Source organism: Pogona vitticeps, chromosome 4, assembly GCF_051106095.1.
Source record: "Pogona vitticeps strain Pit_001003342236 chromosome 4, PviZW2.1, whole genome shotgun sequence".
NCBI lineage: Eukaryota > Metazoa > Chordata > Lepidosauria > Squamata > Agamidae > Pogona > Pogona vitticeps.
In genome coordinates, this window is record NC_135786.1 from 226,453,620 (window position 1) to 226,468,412 (window position 14,793).

Consider the following 14,793-nt stretch of genomic DNA (forward strand, 5'->3'; position numbering starts at 1 on the left):
TCCCTGCTTCTTTTTTCTTATTTCTGTATGAAAGACTCTTTTGGCTGCACTGTAAATGTACACATCTTAATCAAAAGCCCTGCCCAGCCACTAAGGATCCCTTCCTTCAAGTTAAAGGAGGTGCTTGGAGTTTTACAGAGACACACCATCACCAAATGCAAGGAGAAGCTAAGTGTTAAGAAGTGCACTAGCTGTGAAAAAAGGATTAACTGACACAGAGAGAGGCTCTCCAAGGGGGAAAAAATCTGACACATTTTCCAGAAAGAGCTAAAGTTCTGGCCAAAACAATATAATAGCAGGGAGGGAAAAAAACTTTGAAGTAAAGGCCAAGAGGCAGATTTACTATGCTTTGTCCTAAATCACTAATCACCACTAATTCTGATGAAACACCAAGAGTGTGGACATCCAGTTTGGGTTGGAGGATAAAAGAAGAGAGATGCATTTCATGTGGAGAACCAGATTTAAATACCGTATTTTTCCATGTACAAGACGCCCCCATGTATAAGATGCTCCCCTCTTTTCTAATCCAAACTTAAGAAATCTAAATGGGGCTTAACAAGAGTGGGGGGAAAGGGATCAAAGCACTCCAGGATAGCATTGATCCCTGCTTTCCCCTCCACTTGTTTTTCTCTCCTCAGCTTACTTCCATGTATAAGACAACCCTCAATTTTTAGTTTAAAGATTTTAGACAAAAATATAGTCTTATACATGGAAAAATACAGTACTTGCATGCTGGAGCTGAAGAAATCCCAAGATTCTCCCATTTCCAGGATTTGGGAATGATAACCTTTATTGAAAGATGCTTAAGGCACACATTGGTAGCTGAAATTTCTGTCAGGATCAACTTGGACCCAGATTTATTCAGGAAACAGGCTCTTAAGTGGGCTCTGATAATTTATGTGAAGAATGCTAAGTTTCCGTTCAAAGGGTGAGCAACCTTAAACCCCCTTGGCCACCTGGATGAACCGCTGGCTGCTTGCATTGTGGCAAAACCTTGGCGAGAGTCAAGTTCCACAGTCCTGATTTAACTTCAACTTCTGAAAGCTGCCTTGATAAAAGGACTAAGGCCAATGGTGACAGACCCTTAGTCAATGATTTTGAACCTGATGCTTTTAAATTATAAACAGACTTGGTGTAAATGGTGGGTGGTAGTGTAAGAAAAGAGAGTAGGGACAGAGAATTCGGATGAGGCTGTTGCACTGGGAAGGGAAACTCCACAATTTCTATCTGTTCTCTTTCAATTTAAATGCCCGCCATCCCAAAAACTATTTGCACGGTGTGTTCTCTGCCCTCCCCACTTGCTCATGTACAAAAGCAGGGGTCACAATAGTTTTGTACAAGAAAGGCCATGTATAGGCTGCTATATTTATTGGACTTCATGCCCCCACCAAGGAATTCCCCTAGCTAGAATTTTGCAAGCGTTGACCAAAAAAGCAAAGTCCTTACAGCACTTTACAGTTTACCGGAGTTAAAGAATGAAGGGTCCAGCAGCAATTATGACTGGGGGGGGAGGAGGAAATAAATAAGAGGGACTAAACTCTATATGAGCAGCAAAGGATTAAGGGAGTGGTAGTTCTCTGAGAAACAGAGTCTAATGAGCAGAAGGACTACCAGTCCCTTAATCCTTGCAATTCTCATGGAGTTTAGTCTGTCCCACCCATTTCTTCCTCCTTCCTCACAGGCTTCATTCCTCATCCATAACTGAAAACTCCAGTGAGAGCTTTAATTTCTTGGCTGAAACACCCTGAATTCTGGCTGGGGTAATTCCTGGTGAATTTTGGGGACTGAAATTCAAGAAATATGAAAGTCCCAGATCTAGCAATTTGATTGTGGAAGAGACTCAAGAGGAAGGTTTCTTTCTTCTTTTCCAACATCACTGCCTTAAATCCAGTTCAGCCTTTTGCTGTTTTAACACAAATGACCTGTGTTTATCTCATAATGACTAGGCCAGGATAGATGGAGGTATTTCAGTCCTAGCTACAGTATCTCAACATCTCAAAAGTGAAGAAAAAGATAGTAAGTATATATTATCTCTAAAAGGAAAGAAACAAAAATATATAGATCCCTACTACTTGTATTTATCTATGTAGCCAATGGGGAACCAGTCGTTACAAGAGAGCTATCAGCAGAACTGGGGTTATCCTGAGACTTGCAAACATTATTTAGAATAAAGGACTCTGAGAAGAAAAACCTCAAATCCAGCCTGTAAAAACTGAGGAAAAAAGGGGGGGAATAGGAGGGGATGCTGGACAGGTTGGGATCCTTACATTGCAATATTTTGTTGTAGAGTGCCACCGCCAGGTCTTGATGGATCAGTAGCCTGATCTAGTACAAGATAAAATACAGCCATTACAGATCTTATGTCACTTACCTTTCCAGGTGGCTCCAAAACTGTAATTGGTCAAAAAATATATTTACAGCTTTTGACACTGGACATTATCACATTATACATGTGATCTGTATATATAGTGTGCAAAAATAATTAAGAGGAGTGTAAAAATGCAACCCATCGGTACCTCACCGAATTCATTCACCAGCAATTTATGCTCTGGGCAGCTTGCTGAAGTCACAGAACAACAATGCTGTGCTGTGACTGAAGTTTGCCATCATCATGATTTGCTAAGACAATGGGTTGCTAGGCTGGTAAAAGCAATGTAAATTCCCACAGAAATTTTAAGAGATGTGTTTCATAGGTTAACAATTTGCTATAACAAGCCGCAACTATGATTTTGTAAGCTGCCCCGAGTAGACGCTGTCTAGGGGGGCGGGGTATAAATCGAATGAATGAATGAATAAACTATTGACAGCTGAAGGGAAAAGTAAACGTATGGTAAAGGTAAACATTTAGTCCAGTCATGTCCGACTCTAGAGGGCAGTAAAAGGTAAAGGTTCCCCCTGACAATTTGTCCAGTCGTGTCTGACTCTAGGCGGCAGTGCTCATCCCCATTTCCAACCCATAGAGCTAGCGTTTGTCCACAGACAATCCTCAGTGGTCACGTGGCCAGAGTGACTAGACACGGAACACTGTTTACCTTCCCACCAAGGTGGTACCTATTTATATACAGTGGTGCCTCGCTTAACAAGTGCCTCGTTTAGCGATGAATTCGCATAACGATGTGTTTTTTTAGAAAATAATATGCACCGTATAACGATGTTTCTTATGGGCGATTTTCGCTTAGCGAAGTTTGGGACCATGCTTCGCATAACGAATGCGATTTTAGGTCCCCTGCTTCACTTAACGATGTTTCTTTTTTCAATTTAAAAAGTGTCTTAGAAGGGTCAAAAACGGTTCTAAATGCTTGTATTCGTTAGAGGACCCCCTAAGTCATGTGCAAACCTGATTTGGCTTTGATCTGACTTTTCGTTAATTTATGGTGAATTTTTTTTTGGCCCATAGGAACCAATGGACCTGTCAAAATCTGACAGCTCCATGCTTTCCTATGGGGGACAAAACAACTCACCATAAATTAACGAAAGTTCAGATCAAAGCCAAATCAGGTTTGCACATGACTTAGGGGGTCCTCTAACGAATCCAAGCATTTAGAACAGTTGCTGAGGCTTCGTTAATATTTTGTGAATTTTTTCTTCCCCCATAGGAAACAATGGAGCTGTCAGATTTTGACAGCTGTCACATGTTGGGGGGAAAAATTCACCATAAATTAACGAAAAGTCAGATCAAAGCCAAATTAACTTTTGCATCCATTTTAGAGGGTGCAGAAGCTAATCCAAGCATTTAAAACCATTTTTGACTCTTTTATGACACACTTAAATTTGCAAAAATTGACTTCGCAAAGCCATTGAAATGTATTGAGTCGGCTTCAATACATTCCAATGGAGGAAACATTGTATTGTTTAACGATATTTCCTATGGGTTTTTTTTTCGCTTAAGGACAGCAATCCGTGCCTATTGGAACGGATTAACCGGTTTCCAATGCATTCCTATGGGAAATGGTGTTTCACATAACGATGTTTCACATAATGTTTTTTTTTTGAACCAATTAAAATCGTTATGCGAGGCACCACTGTACTTCCATTTTTACATGCTTTCGAACCACTAGGAGCTGGGACAAGTGATGGGGGCTCACTCCATCGCGTGGATTCGATCTTACGACTGCAAGTTTTCTGACCTGCAGCACCACCACGTCCCTTGTATGAGACAAGTATAAATATAGGGAAGTAAGAGAAACACACAAGATACTACCACCGCTAGATACCAGACACCATCGGGCAACATAAGCAGTAGCTGCATAGAGACAGAACAGAGCAAATCATGGATTTACCTCCATAGAGTCACAATGGTTTTGCCGGGTGATCACTGAAAGTAATTTTCATGGGTCTAGATACACTACATGCTAAAGATGGTTCAAATTCATAATGTTTTTTTACTTTTTATGACACATTTTAGAGATGTATTCTTTGGTTTTGTATTGTACTTTTTGAGGCTATAAACACCTGCATTTTTACAATAGAATTAAAACATTATTTTCTCCGGTATTTCTATTATGTTTTTACAGTCCTATATTTCGGACTGAATTCCCACTTAAGTACTTACCTGCAACTTAAGTTCTTTTTTCTTTTCTTTTTGTATTTTAAGCATTTGTACATAGTTTTTAATAGATGCAAGTTTAATTTCTGTGTCATTGAAATGTGTCCATAAGTCTTCAAAAAGTTACATGTGTTTAGTAACTCTTGGATTTTTATGTATAGAAGCAATATAGATGAACAAAGCTTGTGGAAACAGTCCAGCATAGACATCGGAACTTTGTATTAGTCTCCCAGAGGAGATGAATATGAAGCCTTGCCAGCACAGGTGTCCGGGCAAGTCCTTCCCCACCTCCACCAGAACGAGCCCGGTCCACTGACTGGGCTTCTCAGCATGCACGAACATGCCTGGCAGCAGTAACATTGTGCCAATGGTAGACGTAGTCCCGCTGGCGCTTCCTTGCCTCTCCCTGCAGCCAACCACTCCACAGCTGCACATTCAGCTGAGGGAAAACAGGGAAGCATCAGTGAGACTACAGTATGTGCACAATTAGCATATCACACACACACACACAGAGGAGCTGGTTCTGGGGAGCAGGGAAGGACAACTGGAACACCTGCACTGGTGGGCTTTGTATTTGTTTCCCCCAGAAGATGAATACAAAGCTTCTATGTCTAGCCTGGAATAATTCCAACCTGGAATAATTCAACAACTTTTGCCTTCATATCCATATGAACTGATAGGATTGAAAGGATGATCTGATTTCACACTGGAAATTACCCTTTCAGGGATGTCAGCTGTCATGGGCCACCATAGATGCAAACTACCAAAGGGTGTTATAAAGATTTATAGTGTTCTGAGGCTATCGTTCCAGAGTCATACCTTTGAACTTGGTATGTGCTTTGGAAACGGCACTGGCTTTCATTTAGATTTTGAAACGGCTGGCTGCAACTTTCAGAGCCTTTCAAAGTTTTGGACTGGAATGCCTGAAGGACTCCTCCAACATCTGGAGGGAGGCTATGTTATTCATGTGTGTGAGATGCAGTGGTTGGCTGTGGGGGAAAGGCCTACTTTGGAGTGGCCCCATCTGTAAACTGCTTTCTACAAATCGCTTCACTTTCAAAGTGAAGTGATTTTTCCCCCTTTTCTGCTTAGTACAGAGATGTGTCCCAACCTTCTAAATCCTTAGTGTTTCTTTTCATTCCTTTGTTTTTATACTGCTTTTATATATATCAATATTCTAAAATTTTGTTTTGTCTTGTGAGCTGCTCTGTGACGCTGGCTTGCACCTTTACTTTCTGCAAATCACACTATGTTATTGTGATTAGTGCTCTTCAGTCGAGTGGGTTTCCATATTCCGGTTTTGGTGTCAAACTAGGTAATATATATGTGTGAACTCACTCACAGCAAGGATTCCCCGTTTATAGAATAAGCAAGCTGTTCTGCAAAAGGTCATGACCAGCAACACAGCTTTATTTTGTAAACATTTGTTATATGTTCCAATAATTTAATTGAATACCAGATTTTTGTACATTTCACCGTATACTATTAAAGTCAAACTAGAAACAAAGCAACTGGGTTGCTTTACAGTTGTCAAGACTCCTGCACTTTAAAACCTTCAAAATATACAACTGGTGTCAGAAACACTGGAGAAAGAAATACAGAGGAAAATAAGAGCACTATTGAAAAACTTCAAGTTGAGAGGAAGCTGGAAGAGAGAAAGTCAGTACGTACAAAGAAAGATACATATAAAGATATCCCAGTGAAACCAGTCTTGAAAAACTCAAGTCTTTCAAGGCGAGTCCAGTTAAAAATACTATTTCTGAGTGCCTCCTTTATTCCCAAATTCAAGCAGCAGAATAAATCTTATTCATGAAGCACATAGACAAAACTGTGAAATGATGAGGCCTAAAACATCACAAACTTGATTCTTAGAAAGTTAAAAGTTGTTGGGAAATAAAAAGAAAGGATTAAGAACCAACAAATTAAAAAATTTTTTTGGTTGAACACGGGTTGTGCCTTGATTCACAGTTGAATAATACATTTTTTCACATCTAAAATGTAACAAAAGTGTTGAGATGGATAAATGATGGAAAGATTAAGCAACTGTTTTGTATCTTAGGTTTCCACAATGAAGGGGTTTTCTCCCAAGAGTGAGACACAGTCATAGCTTGGAATGATTCTTACTCCTCTTCCACTCTCAAATCACCCATGGAATATAGCCACTACTGACCTTTAAGCACCCTGTGCCATACCCCATCTGGCCAAAATCCCTTTGCATAACTAGGCAAATAGTGTAACTTTTTGGAAGCAAACTGCTCCAAGAAATCATCAGAGACATTGTAAGTTGCATGCTAAGCCATACAGTTTGGTATACAACAGATAATGTCTATTCTGATTTCTTAACTTGAGGCAAATTGCCTCCAAACATCGCTCCATTTGTGTCATGCATAATGAAGCAAGGGGATTTGGGCCAATGTAAGGTTTGCAGCACTCTTTTAGTGGACTGTGGTAAGATCAGCAATAAAGGCAGGGCCACCTTGATTAAGCCACCTTGATTACACATTTACAACTGCTTCCAAATGACAGCATACTTGAAACTAGCTTTACTTGTGAACAGGTGTAACAATTAGAAAGCAGGGTAAGATGGCATCTTAGGGTTGAGGAGTAAAACAGCACATTGGACTCAAGCCGAGTTTTGTGGGAGTTTCCACCTCTCTACAGTCACTGTGGCAGGAGTACTAAAGTTGGGGGGGATTTCAAAATGAAACTTGACAGAGAAAGCCATTTTACCTTTTCCTTGATGTGACAAGGTTGTGCAGCTGAAAACACTTTCAGTAAGGCTCCTCTCCCCCTGCACTGAAAATTCTCCATAAAGGGTCCAGATATAGGAGATGAAATACAGCTGAGTAGTAACATTGTGGGTTAAACTTCCACCTGTCACTATATGTCCTGGTCTAATAAACTATCATGTTGCTGTTAGATATAAAGGGGCAGACAAAGGCAGGGCTTTATAATTCTTCTTATCAGCCCTAAAGTATTTCAGACTGCTGGTTGTGAACTGCACTCAGTTTCAATTCACATCACAACCTTACCTGATTAGGCCCTTGGCTTTCTTTCAACAGAAGAAACAAGCCGGCTAGTGATCTTACCATGCTCAGATTGCCCTGCTGGTCTACAGCTTTATTCCCTGGTGGAGGACATATAGCCTATTTAATAATGTATACACAAGTATCAAACCTCACCTGCTTCAATTAAATATGACAGCCACCTTCAATATACTCATGTCACAGCAATGCAAGGCTTCTCACTATTGGCCTGCTTACATTCTTATCTCCCACAAGAAAAAAAGACCTGAAATATTAATGTGCATATTGACTCCACCAGGTGAAGCGCTACGTCACATGCAGCATCAGAGTCCTGCTCATATTATAGGGGAAACAGAATGAAACAGAGAAGGGGGAGAGACAGACAGACAAATAACCATTCAGGTAAACCGTTGTTCATTCCTGCTTTTCAGTTGAAACTGAATCCTTCATTTGCAGAACTGGTACATATAAATAGGAAGGGGGAAAAAAGAGCGCACATATAAGAAGGAATAAGTTCAAATAGAATGAAAAACAATTGTACAATTTTCCAGACTTTTCAAAATATGCATAACAAATCTGTTATAAACACACAAGATCACACACACACTCACACACAGAGGATCCTGGAGCTGCTGCATCCTATTATCATATCTTTCAAAATGTTCTCTGGGTTCTTGGTCCCCAAAATATCCATCGAAGTCTGCTAATACACATTTTTAAAAAACCCTATACCGTCCACCCTCAAAGCCCGGTTACCTAACATTTCAGACCACACTGATTTGACATCAAAGGTTCTAATTTTTAACTTTTTTTCATCTGCATATCTACATATCACAGCTGCTGAGAAGACCCCCAAATTAGCAAAACTTGCAGTACAGAGTCTGTATAAACTATGTAAAGTTAACTGTTACCATAACAATGCGTACATTTCTCCTACCCTTCTAGGAAGGGAACATTAATAAAAATCTAGAAACAATCGAAACACAATTAACATTTTTGTGATAAACAAAGCTCCCAAGGTGGCGATGGGTTCAAACAACTGGCAGACTGTGGACAGACTTCTTTTTAAACAGTTCTCCCATAATGAGGTGGCCGTGTGAGCAGGCTCTAAATTTAACTTTGGACAAAAGATAATAATAATAATAATGGTACGAGCAAAAGACTGGAAGTTGCTTTTTTTTTTGTTTCTGGTATATTGCAGATTTGCAAATACGACAAAGCTCAAGAAAAACAGCCCATAAAAAAGGACTCCTATGCTCAGGCAGCACCACATTTAACTCTGGTGTAATTCTACCAGTGAGGTTTCACAAAGTTTTTTTTTTGGGGGGGGAATTGGCCCACTCACTACATATTTGCCCATGAAGTGGTTTTAAGGTTGAGATTAAAACTGTTTACAAAACATCAACACTACGATACCAATCTTTCCAAATTCTTAATATGTAGGGAAGCTCATCAGCCCTCGTTCTCTCCCCCAATAGCATCGCCAGAGTCACAGATATTTTTTGCTACACTATTTGAATACCATTTGTGCCTCTCTAATGCCTAAAATTGTTGCGTGTTATACAATTTTAAAATTTAAGGTCTGTATCACTTTGTGTATAAAAATTTCTCTTCTCTATCGTAATGGCATAGAAATGCATAGCATAGAAATTCAACAATCAGAAGGCCTAACGAAGGGTGCATTTACTTGCAAAAGAAAGGATTGATTGTCTTGAGATACAAAGAGAGACGGGCTGACAACTAAGAAGCTTTCGGTTGCAGCAGGACATGCAGTAAATGAACAGGTAAGGTAAGATAAGACATATCTCTCCCGAGTCGAGTGCAACACTACACACTTTAATAACACTATCATTGCAGAGGTCATGCTGCTGTAGATTTACACTTCGGAGAAGATTGGCACTGTTAAGTTGAATGCAACTTATTACCAAGGAATAAAAAGGCAAAATGTGAACAAGACATGGTGAGCCCTCAAACTATTTGGGGGTGTTCAGGTGGGATGGTTGCAATAAGAACAGAAGAGGGAGACCGTCCGTTCCATTCTGACAGCACCCCATCCTTGAACATGAGATTCTTTGCAGGAAGTGGGACGCCTGTGTCCGCAGCAGCTGGATGTGAAAGTAAACTTGAAGTAGAAGAGCAAGAGAAACTGACTTCTGAAAGTAATTCCACTGTTGAAATGCTTTCCTGAGGTGGGAAGAGAGAGCATACTTCAGTACATTTATAGATGGTTTTCATTTATGCTCAAAAAGTGACAGTCCAACGTTTGGGCCAGGTTAATTGTGTGTCTCAGCTACTGTTGCAAATGTGCAATCAAAAGGAACTGAACTACCCTGGATTTCCTAGCAATTTCGATTTGGGTGCACTAGGCACTTTGGTTGACCCAAATTCTCCCCTGCAGAGCCCAAAAGATACAACACAGCCACTGTTCTTTGTACCTCTCACAGTCCACCCTCTTGCCAGGTCCACAGCAGGCAACACAGCTGTGGCCATCTGGATTTACATCATGCCTTCTGCTGTGACAGAGGGCCTTTCGAAACCCTAGGACTCAGCAGCTGAGTCTTTGGTTAGCTAATTTACATGATGTTAGTATAGATGAATCAACAGCACGGGAGACGAATCAGGCAAGCCATCAAGACAGAAATAAAGGGAAACTAAAATTGTAGGAGCTGGTGAGTACAAAGGAATCAGAAAAGAGGTTCAAACACTACAGTACTGATGGGCCTTTGCTAAGGGGTCAAGTTAGGGAAAATATGCAGTCAGCTAAAAAGTAATGAACCCTACAGAATGTAGTGCAGAGAATAGAACTATAGGACCCAAAAGATGTTTCCACATTAAATCAGCATTATGATATTTTTAAAAAAACTCTGAGAAATAACTTTACGTTCCTATGTCTTAATTGCCTTAGAAAAATAAGGATCTTCTACGTAAATATTAACCCAAATAATGCATCTATGGTTTTTATATTTGTAAGCCACTTTAAATCCTAATTCTGCGAGAAAGGCTGGGTATTAAAATAAATAAATTACCTGGAATGAATGAACAAAGCTAAGAACCTGTAGAGAAAGTTTTCTACTGGAATGTAACAGTTTTTGAAGGCTGTCAAAAGAGGAGAGGGAAGAAATGACAATTTCATATAAATGGCTTTTGTGTGATCAAGATACAAACTAATCAACTATGTTTCTATATTGTTATCTCTGTCAGTCTGTGAGCCTGTATTATACCAAAACAAAATCTCACCTCTCTCTGCTACACAGTCCATGGCTTGCAATTTTTCGGCAGACTTTCCTGTTTAATTCAGAGCTGAAGAGCGGAATTCCAAAGCACAATTCCAAGGGAACCCATTCCAGTTCGGTTGTGGGAACTGTACAGATACAGGCAAAAGACAAGGTGGAACTGAATTGCAAAGAACGTCCAACTGTTTACCCAGAACTGAAGTCACCTCTAGCAGCTGGAGGGCTAACACAGGTCCTCCAGCAGCTTTGGATCACAGCTCCTACCATTCCTGGCCCATATGGATGATGGTCATCCCTGGTGGTTGTGGATTATATAGGATGTTTAAACTGAAACCTCTGGAGGGATCTGGGCTGGAGAATGTCTGAACTAAAGATATATTCCAGTCCTCAAATACATAGGTTACTTTTATTCTTCCTCTGTGAAAGACAAATAATACTGAGGAAGCTCAGCCCTCTGTCTCCTTGGGTTGGTTAACTTGGGGGAACCTGAAGGATGACATATACATGCATCCTACTGGAGTAATCTGTGGGAGAAAACGGAAAACTAGAAAGGTCCCACCACTGTTTGTGATTTCAACTAAAGAAGGGTTGTCATGTACCAAGTATGTCAGGGAACCAGCTGAGCCACACATTTCTCTCCTGAACTCACTGATTCCTACTCTAGCTTTCATTGTGTGTTGCCCTGTATCCTTCTGCAGGCTATTCTATGCCTAAATTATGCACCACTCAGTGGTTTAGGTCACTGGCTGCAGACCAGAGGTTGGGAATTTGATTCTCCCCCTGTGCCTCCTTGACAAGAGCTGGATTCAATAATCCACAGGGTCCCTTCCAGTTCTGCAGTTCTAAAATTTATGATGATTATGATGCAAAGGATGCTTACCTACTTGCCACACTGTCACTAGCCCACACTTCAATCATTCTGCACAACACAAAGCATACTCCTGAGGTGATATAAATGCCACACAGTAGCAACAGACAGAAATTTACCATATTTTCCATATATAAGACAAAACGTTTATCTAAAATCTTTAGACTAAAAATTGAGGGTCATCTTATGCACAGAAGTAAGCTGAGTAGAGATAAAAACAAATGGAGGGGAAAGGAGGAATCAAAGTGATCCTGCAGGGCTCTGTCCCATTTTCCCCCTCCACTTGCTAAGCCCCACTTAGATTTCTTAATTTTGGGTTAAAAAATTGGGGGGCGTCTTATACATGGGGGCATCTTATACACGGAAAAATGCAGGTAATCTCCTGACAGAGCAGACAATTTCATTTTCCCAGAAAGTAAAATCCATTCCCATTTTAAAAACATTACCTTCAGGGTTTTGCTTTGCCACAGGATCTATGGATGGCTCTTCAATGACCATTTCAAACGACTCTGTGCTTCCATTTACATCTGAGCCCAGGGCCAGCTCAGGCTCACCTAAGAGGAAAAAACAATAGCACAGACTGAAGAAGCTACTTGGATGAGTAGCGAAACGTTTCAACCTAACAGGAAAGAAGTCCAGTTGCCACGACCCAACTTCCAAATAGCACAGATATTTCTGTTTACGTGCCAAGTTTTCTCCTGTGTCTCAGTACAGAAGTGCTTCTCTAACAGGAACATTCTTGTATTTCAGATAGGCTCTGCCAGGATGCTTTCCACTCACAGAGATGATGTTGCACACAAGGGGCTCTGAGCTACATTCTAGAGCAGGGGTCCCCAACCTTTTTCACCCCATGGACTGGCTGGGAAAGGCGGCCATTCACGCCCCGTGAATGGCCACGCACATGAGCAAATGGCGGCGCAGCACTCCCATGGGCACGCTGGAGTGCGTGCACATGCACAAATCAGCTGTACAGGGGTGACTGCATGCAGGGGTGAGAGGTCTGTCTCTGCTGCCTGGTCTGGCTCAGGCCACAGACCAGCACCGGGCTGCGGACCAGAGGTTGGGAACCTCTGTTCAACAGGATGCTCAGGGCTGCTCACTGCCATTCAACTACTTTTCACAGCATGGAACAAACACAAATACTACCAGCAGCCAAATCAAATAAGGAAGATTAATTGTTGACCAACCTTTTCCATCCGAAGCATCACTCAGCTTTCTGTTCGCACTGTGACTAAAAGGGTTCAACATGGTTACGTAGCCACAGAAGTGCTGCAAATCCATCTTCTCCCTCAGTATCTTCAGCGCTTCATGAACACCCATGTTGAGACGAGAAAATTCTAGGCAAAACCCAAACAGCAGCACATCAAATCACAAGGCTACTGTAATAAACCACTTAACAGGAAGGCTAGACAGCTTTGTGAACCAGGTCAACCACTAGGACAGGGGTGGCAGACTTTTGGCACTCCTGATGTTTCGGACTACAGTGTCCACAGCCTTTTCTCTTGGTCAGTACAGGCTGGGGATTCTGGGAGGTGTCATTCAAAAAAATCTAGAGGGCCAAAGATATGTCAAACCTGTACTAGGGTCATCAGTCAGAATGTTCAGATTCTGTAGTAACAGAGATATCCAGAAACAGCTGGAGGTCCTTCCTTCCTCCCTAACAAAAAAAAAATAAGAGATGCAGAACAATGCAAAGTTCTGGAAAAAAGGACTTCAAGAACTACTGGTATCTGATAAAAATGTTCAGTTTTGGTATTCATGTGTACACAGTGCTTTCCAGAGTTCTATGGCATCAATTTCTTTAGGTTTTATTATTTGTCTGAATCATGTTATTTCAGAAAATAAATATTTTAAGTATTTAATTGCTTTATTCTCACAATTTATTGTGTTATCGTTTAGTTTTTTTAAAAAATAACTTGGGATCCAGCCTAACTGGGAGAAAGGCAGAACGTAAATGAAAATAATTAACAGATAGACCAACAAACAGGTTATGGATACTATTCGGATGTTCATAGCTGAAGTGTAACTCAAAAATGGAGCCAGAAGCCAAGGGACAGCCACAGTCGGTAGCACAGCACATGCAGAAGGCCCCAAATTCAATCCCTGCAATCTCCAGTCAGAAAAGATTCAGGCAGTGGGGTATAGGAAAGAACTCTGCCTTATTTAAGGAGCCCATAGGCAAGAAAGTCTTCTAACAATAGGGTTTTAATTGGATGTGCTAGCCTTATTTTTTGTAATGTATTACTATTATTTTAGTAACAATACATACATTGTTTTAATTGTATTGCAGTATAATAATAATTCTATTTTAATATCTGAAATTTACTGTATTTTATTATGTATATTTAAAACTATATTGGAAGTCTTCTCAGGTCCCAGGCAACAGATAAATAAACCAACAAAATGAATAAATGAGTAAAATATATATACTTCTGAGGACAAACTGGCTAGTTATTTATCTTTAAATAACACCCTGTTACTCTAAGTGGTAAGATTTATGTTTTGAGGATGCAATGGTGCACACACTGTCCAAACCAAGCAGTCTACATAATACAGTGCAGTTTACCTCCTTGCTGTTCTGTTTCATCAAATGGGAATGGCATATGGATGGTCTCTCCTATACCATGCACCCCATGTCCCTGAACACCAAGAGAAAAGTTAATCCATGAAATTAACATCGTAACCACCTTCATCTTTTCATTTTCAAAGGTGCCTAGACTTGTGTCACAGAAATGTTTGGTGATGTAGGCCTACTACGATATATATGTCCCTAATCTGACTTATAAAATAATTTCAAGATCCCTAAGAATCTGTGTGTTTTAAGAGGAGATGGAAAATTATTGCCAGAAGAACCAAGTATTCTGGGTGTTTCCTGAGATACCATGGTCTTTCATCCACATAAAAATCACGTTCTATGAAAGGAATTGCATAGACATCTCAGGTGCTGATGGTTGCACCATTTAGGCCAACCTTGGGCCTCCAGTTGTTCTTCACCACCACCTCTGCTGGCCAGGATTTCTGGGAGCTGAAGTCTGAGAACATCTGGAGGCCCAAGGTTGGGGACCACTGATTTAGAGGACCATAGAAAAAGTTAAGGGAACAAATGTCAGCATTCTTTCA

At 40.6% G+C, this 14,793-nt stretch overlaps 1 protein-coding gene and 1 long non-coding RNA gene across 3 annotated transcripts in view; one reads left to right on the forward strand and one right to left on the reverse strand.

Moving 5' to 3' along the window:
• The window catches only part of LOC144588586 (uncharacterized), a 404,395-nt gene that overhangs the window by 111,794 nt on the left and 277,808 nt on the right, over nt 1-14,793 (forward strand). The gene's annotated exons all lie outside the window — the stretch shown is intronic.
• Nucleotides 5,936-14,793, reverse strand: part of FAM91A1 (family with sequence similarity 91 member A1) — a 29,364-nt gene continuing 20,506 nt past the window's right edge. For both annotated transcript variants that reach the window (XM_072999297.2, XM_072999298.2), the window contains exons 19-24: nt 14,240-14,312; nt 12,861-13,010; nt 12,120-12,227; nt 10,810-10,933; nt 10,599-10,668; nt 5,936-9,756 (exon numbers count right to left, since the gene is read on the reverse strand). In XM_072999297.2, the coding sequence (XP_072855398.1) occupies nt 9,541-9,756; nt 10,599-10,668; nt 10,810-10,933; nt 12,120-12,227; nt 12,861-13,010; nt 14,240-14,312 (741 nt within the window). In that variant the 3' untranslated portion in view covers nt 5,936-9,540. The remainder of the gene's footprint in view (nt 9,757-10,598; nt 10,669-10,809; nt 10,934-12,119; nt 12,228-12,860; nt 13,011-14,239; nt 14,313-14,793) is intronic.